The sequence below is a fragment of the Prunus persica genome, chromosome G6 (genome assembly GCF_000346465.2).
Source record: "Prunus persica cultivar Lovell chromosome G6, Prunus_persica_NCBIv2, whole genome shotgun sequence".
NCBI lineage: Eukaryota > Viridiplantae > Streptophyta > Magnoliopsida > Rosales > Rosaceae > Prunus > Prunus persica.
Genome location: NC_034014.1, coordinates 11,561,556 through 11,567,670, shown reverse-complemented (window position 1 = coordinate 11,567,670; position 6,115 = coordinate 11,561,556). Strand labels below are relative to the sequence as shown.

General features: G+C 33.8%; 1 protein-coding gene across 1 annotated transcript in view; it reads right to left on the bottom strand.

Moving 5' to 3' along the window:
• The window catches only part of LOC18774541 (cyclic nucleotide-gated ion channel 1), a 17,614-nt gene extending 11,805 nt beyond the window's left edge, over nt 1-5,809 (bottom strand). The window contains exons 1-7 of the mRNA XM_020565688.1: nt 5,719-5,809; nt 5,358-5,501; nt 3,979-4,408; nt 3,641-3,835; nt 3,221-3,525; nt 2,787-2,898; nt 2,432-2,653 (exon numbers count right to left, since the gene is read on the bottom strand). Coding sequence (XP_020421277.1) covers nt 2,432-2,653; nt 2,787-2,898; nt 3,221-3,525; nt 3,641-3,835; nt 3,979-4,408; nt 5,358-5,446 — 1,353 coding nt within the window. The 5' untranslated portion in view covers nt 5,447-5,501; nt 5,719-5,809. The remainder of the gene's footprint in view (nt 1-2,431; nt 2,654-2,786; nt 2,899-3,220; nt 3,526-3,640; nt 3,836-3,978; nt 4,409-5,357; nt 5,502-5,718) is intronic.

Below are 6,115 nucleotides of genomic sequence, written 5' to 3'. Positions count from 1 at the left end.
CCTCAGCCAAAAGATGGGAGTTTCCAAGCCATTATCAGGTTGCACAGTGAGCGTAGTTGATCAGGACCTGTTGAATCAAGCACATCTATATGTCTTGGAGAATACGGAGGAAGTCCTACCTTATATCGAGTACGTATGAGTTTTATTCTTTAAGTTTCCATTTAAAATTATTTCTTATGTTTATCTTATATATTTGGGACCGTAATGCTTGAATTTTTCGTGTCATGTAGGCAACATATGATCCACATCAAGACTGCTTATCCAAAATTTAGAAAGAGAACAAAGTGGCTGCAGGATAAGCACAATAGCACTTTCATTCAATGGCTACGCTTCAAGGTATATGTTGTTGAATAACGTATTTCTCTTTTAATTTTCTTCTTATTTATATGTTAGGATGAATTAAGATATGATTAATTTGCAGGTTCAAAGTGAAGTTGAGGAAGACAATCATGGCGTATCAGAAAATTTAAGGTGGCTAGCAGCTGGTCCAAACATGTCAGTGCCATTATATAGGAGCTATCTTATTAAAGGTATTAAATTCAATATCAAGGCACAAGATGATGTGCGGACAACTCAAAATAGTGGAGTTTATTTACTTGCACATACCATGCAAGTTGCTAGTGCCAAGGATAAAAACCCAATTCTCTCAAATATGGGTTTCTATGGTGTCATTCAAGAAATTTGGGACCTTGACTACCAAAAGTTTACAATCCCAGTCTTTAGGTGTGATTGGATAGATAGTTCTGGTCTTGTAGTCGACGAACTTGGATTTACCCTGGTAGATTTGAGTAAAATTGGACATAGGAATGACCAATTTGTTTTGGCTTCTCAAGTCAAACAAATATTTTTTGTTGACGACCCGATGCATCGTGGTTGGTCGGTAGTGTTATCAATGCCTAGTAGAGAATATAATGATGTTATTGGTGATGAAGTATTAGGTGATGTGATAATTGAGTGTGAGCCATTTACTAGAGGGATGCCAAATGTTGACACATTTGATGAACTGGTAGGTGAGTTAGGCGGTCAAAATATTCGAGATGGGTGTGAAGATATATGGATTGAATGATGCTTATGTAATTGGCAGTGTATGACATTAATTTTGTAATATATTGTAATGTGATTTCTTCACTTTCTACGTTCAAATAAAACACGACGTTATTGTGAATCAGTTATTCAGCATATTTACCGACGTCTTAAAGCAACGTAACAATGAAGAACCACGACGCTATTGTGAAGCAATTATTCAGGATATCACGTCGGTGAAGGATAAAGAACCGCCATGTAATTCAAAATAACACGACTCCAATCCCATAATACCGACGTCTAAAAAACGAGATATGTAATCTGAACGTTAAAAAATACGACGTCATCATACATTTTCCACGTCGCAAGTTCTTTTATAAACGAAGAGGAACGAAATTAATTCCGACGGAAATTCATTATAACCGCCGTCTAATAACAATTAAACGACGTTATTTGTAATACGGCTCCCATCATAATCTACGCCGTCTATATGTTCTGTAATACGGCTCTCATTTATTTGGAACCGACGTTGTTTAGACGTTCAACGTCGTCTATATTATTAAGTGCGTCGTGAGTAATGAATACATATAAATACAACGTCGACTATATAAATGTATACGTCGTAAATAATGACACTGACAACTATTTCCACGTCATCTTTTTTAGATAAAATCGAAGTGGAAAATTTATTTCACGACGGTTTTTTGTAAATAAGAGACGTTGTAGAACTTTAGCAGACTAAACACGTCTGTTTTTATTGTTTTCCGACGTTGTTGTATTTAACAACGTCTAATATTTATGGTCGTTGTTTGTTTCTGAAAATAGGACGTATAAATTTTTTAATACGACTCTCATATATTTGTAACTGACGTTGTTTAGTTTTTCAACGTCTACTATAGAAACACATACGTCGTAAATAATGACACTGACAACTATTTCCACGTCATCTTTTATCAAAAAATCGAAGTGGAAAATTAATTGTACGACGGTTGTGTTTATATGTGCGACGTAGTAGGTATCAATAACGTCGTCTTCTAATGTATTTAAAGACGTCATATTTTTTATTGTCGTGAAAATTATATTTAACGTCGGCGTATTTTTATTGTCGTCGTTGTATGTCTATCTTGCGGCCTTGTTCTCTTAATATGTGTCATATTTTCCCTTTTTAACGACGGTCTTTTTAGAGAATTGGTCGTCTATTATCATCATCGATTGCTTTTTTTAGATCTTTTTGCAGTACAAAGACGTCGTTTTGTATTTTTTGATGACGTTGTATTGTTTAACAACGACGGTTATTTAGCGTCGTGGTTTATGAGGGAAAAGATGACGGTGGATTCCACGACCATTGAAAAACCAAATACACGACGGTGATTTACCGTCGTCTTTTTGCTTTTTTGTAGTAGTGGTGGCGCTTTATAGATTTCCTGTTATTTCGTGAGAGAATAGAGAAAAGATTCTCTACATCAGCATCTTTATCTTGTTCCAATCTTTGTTTGACATTTTTCATAATCACGGTCTTCATATCATCGGGGAGACCATTTCTAGACATCCACAATTGGATCTCTAAGTCTTTTATCATCATCTTCTGGCATATCTCCTCCGATTTTGTAGTTGCCAACTGTATATACGTCTGTCTCACCACAAACAAGCTTATACAATGTTGTTGATACATATGCTCTAAAGCTTAATTTGATTCGAAGAAAAATATACATAAATAATAATAATAATAATAATAATAATAGAGAGGTAGATTGTTTCCCAACCTGGACATTTCCGATCAGATACAAGAAGAGTAGCAAGCCAATAACAGAAATTAGAATCGCAAAGCAATTTTCCCACACGTAATTACTTGTCTCTAAATTCGTTCCAAAGTTACTGCAATGGAAAAAAATATATATAAAAGGATTAACTTTAGTAAACTCCCCAAATTATAGGAATTATTACAAATTCATATCCAACTTTTAAAGATCCGTTTGACCAGTATTCGAATTTAACGAAAACTTTCAAAAGACACCCTCCATTAATAAGATTGATAAAAATTCTGTTACTGTTAATGTGGAATTCACATAGACTGAAAAATTAATTAAAAAAATTCTTATTTTTCAAATGAATGAATTTTTAAAAGAATATAACATAAAAACTAAAAAATAATAATAATAATATAAAATCATTGCAAAATTATATGCATAATACGAACCTGAGATTTCGCAAGCCCCACCAATAAGAGTGAAAGAATTTTTGCAGAAAAGGTATTGACTCTGACTTAAGGGCATGAACAAATATTCCAAAATCAAATCTTGTGGAATTTCGTGGATCTAATGGGCAAGCTTCACTTAGGAATTTGACTTTACTTGAAGTCATATTGTCATTTCTCAAACTAAAGTCATCGCAATGAAAATGATACGTAGCTATACAATCATTTTCAGTACTTCTTTGACAAGCTTCATGCCAACATGATATCTCTCGTTGTATGGAAAAGAAGTACCAAAAACCTCCAAGAACCTAATTAAACAAGCAAATTAGTGAATGATAAAATAAAATTGTATAGAGAAAAATAATGCAACTCCATGAAAGGCAGAAACGATAAAATAAAGGTGACGAGGGAGACGTAACTTACATGACTAGCAAGGATGTATAGGAAAAAATTGAATGCACCTCTAACCCATCTTTTGATTCTTGTAAGTTCCTCATATGATACGTATATTCGATAAACTCTTGGTAAATATTGGAAGAGAATTAGGGAGGTCATAATACCCATTTTGCGAAAATACTCAAAGCTTCTCCTTTTGAAAAAGACAACTCCTATTGCCACCTGCATGGCAAAAATAATTACAGTGGGTTAGACTTAGATCATCACTCCAAAGGTTAGATGATTAGATCCTTTCCTCTTCTTGTGTTAAGCAAAAATATCAATTACTTGAATTACATCTCAAATATAAATTAATTTTCTCGTACTTGTGGGATTGGAAGAGCAGCAAGAAAGTCAACTAGGATGGAAAACCAGGGAATCGCCCTAACCAACTCTTGTCTTCTGCACAACCAATCTGCCTTTCCTCTTCTTGCTACCTGCTCGGAGGCCACAATTTTCGCCGTGACACGAATTTGATGAGCCATATGGATTACGAAAGTGAGGTCCATGAGCGATCGGAGAAGAAGGGCTGTAGTTCTCAACTTTTTGTCCTTTCCAAGGCACTTGTATTGCTCATTGATGTTTGGAATGTAAAAGAACAAAGGATCCAATGAGACTGCAACCACACATGCAATTACGAATATTTTGTTCCATAATGGAAGGAAGGCCCCTTGTGGGTCAAAAATTTCCTTTGCTGTTGGCCATTTTTTACTTGCTGAATTTCCTTCACCGCTTGCAGGAGGCTTCTTGCCGGAACTGATAGAAATACATACAGAATGCAGGCATTGTAATGTAAAAGAAAAATATTTTTTTATTTTTTTGGCTACATAAAGAAAACAAGTTGGCACCAATTAAGTAACACGGAAAATTTTAAAGGATAAAGTTTTTACTCCTCGCATGATATAAGCCTACCTCATACGAGGGGTGAAGACTTTATCCGTAAATATTTATGGAAACTCTCAAAACAAGTTGGCACCAATTAAGTAACATGGACAATTTTAAAGGATAAAGTGTTCACTCCTCGCATGATATAAATATTATTTTATTTTAAAGGACAACTTTATCCGTATATAAGTCTTCACTCCTCGAATTTTATTTTATTTTTAATTTGCATTTTTAGAGTTTCCATAAATATTTGCCTGAGAGTTTCGAACTTCTACCCACATAATTCGTAAAGGGTCTATAATTATAATTGTGTGCATCCCATTTTTATGAGGAATTTAAAATTAGCCCAAGGCCCAAATTTTTGAGTTGGTGAGGGCAGGGAGCTAGTTCCCTTGAAAGTTTGAATCCCCCTCCCCATAAATTGGATTAATTTAGAGTAAATTATCACTTGTATTAAAAAAAAAAAAATTAAGAAACAAACACTCCACGTATACTAAGAATATTATAAGCATGTGAGGTAGAACTTGAGAGGATTTTATTTTGTTTTTGTAAAGGCAAATAGGGGTGTAATATTAATTTTTCAAAAATGGTTGGCAAAATGAATTCTCAAAAATAATAATATAAGAGAGGAGATGTAGATTATGCTAGTTGATCATGGCATTTTCCCGCCCCCTTACAACAAAGTTCAAAGTGCCCTCTTGTAGATTAGAGTAGTTTAATAGCAGTTTGTAAAAATAATAATAATAATAATTGTATTAAAATAAGATTGATCAAGAAAAATAATAACATAAAATAAAAAACAAATCCAAAGAAACTAAACCTTAGGACAAAACTTTCAGGATTCACAAAACTCTCATCAGGATTCACAAAACTCTCTTCGACATTCACAAAGGTCTCGTCTGGATTCATTACTACAGCAGAGTCAAAGAAACTTTATGAGTACCACGACGTCGTTTCGTTGGTCCTGAAAATATATAGAAAACTTAAGATGACAAGTAAAAGGCTTAACAAGTGTTCAACCAAAACGTCTAGCAAAACAAAACTAATAATTGAAAATGGATGAAGGGTGAGCAGAAGAGGGATATAACAGACTACAGAGATAGAAGTTTGATGAAAATATTTATTTGAGGAATTCAAGCTTGAAGCTTCAAGTGACAATACTAAACTGAAAATTAACCTACCTTGCTATTAATGGCCTGGATGCAACAGCAAGAGTCCAGGAGTAGGGAGGAAGCTAAAGTTGGTAGGGATATTGCAGCAATTCCATTTTCTATTTTATAGACTTATTTTATGCTGCAGCTGGGAGTCTGGGACATTGCATAAAGTAAAAACTTGGGTTCACTTTACTTTTCAGAAAAGTTTATGTTTTTGGTAAATTACTTTCAAAGAAAAACATATTGACTCTGGAGGAAAAACGTGTGTAAAATGTTTTATATTTATATTTGGGATTTTTATAGAAATGTCACCTGAATTTATACTTCAGTTTCAATTTATCACCTTAAAGAAAAATTTAAGAGAAATTTCATCCTAATTTTTCAAAATTCATGATTTGTTATCTGATTTTAATATCATCTAATT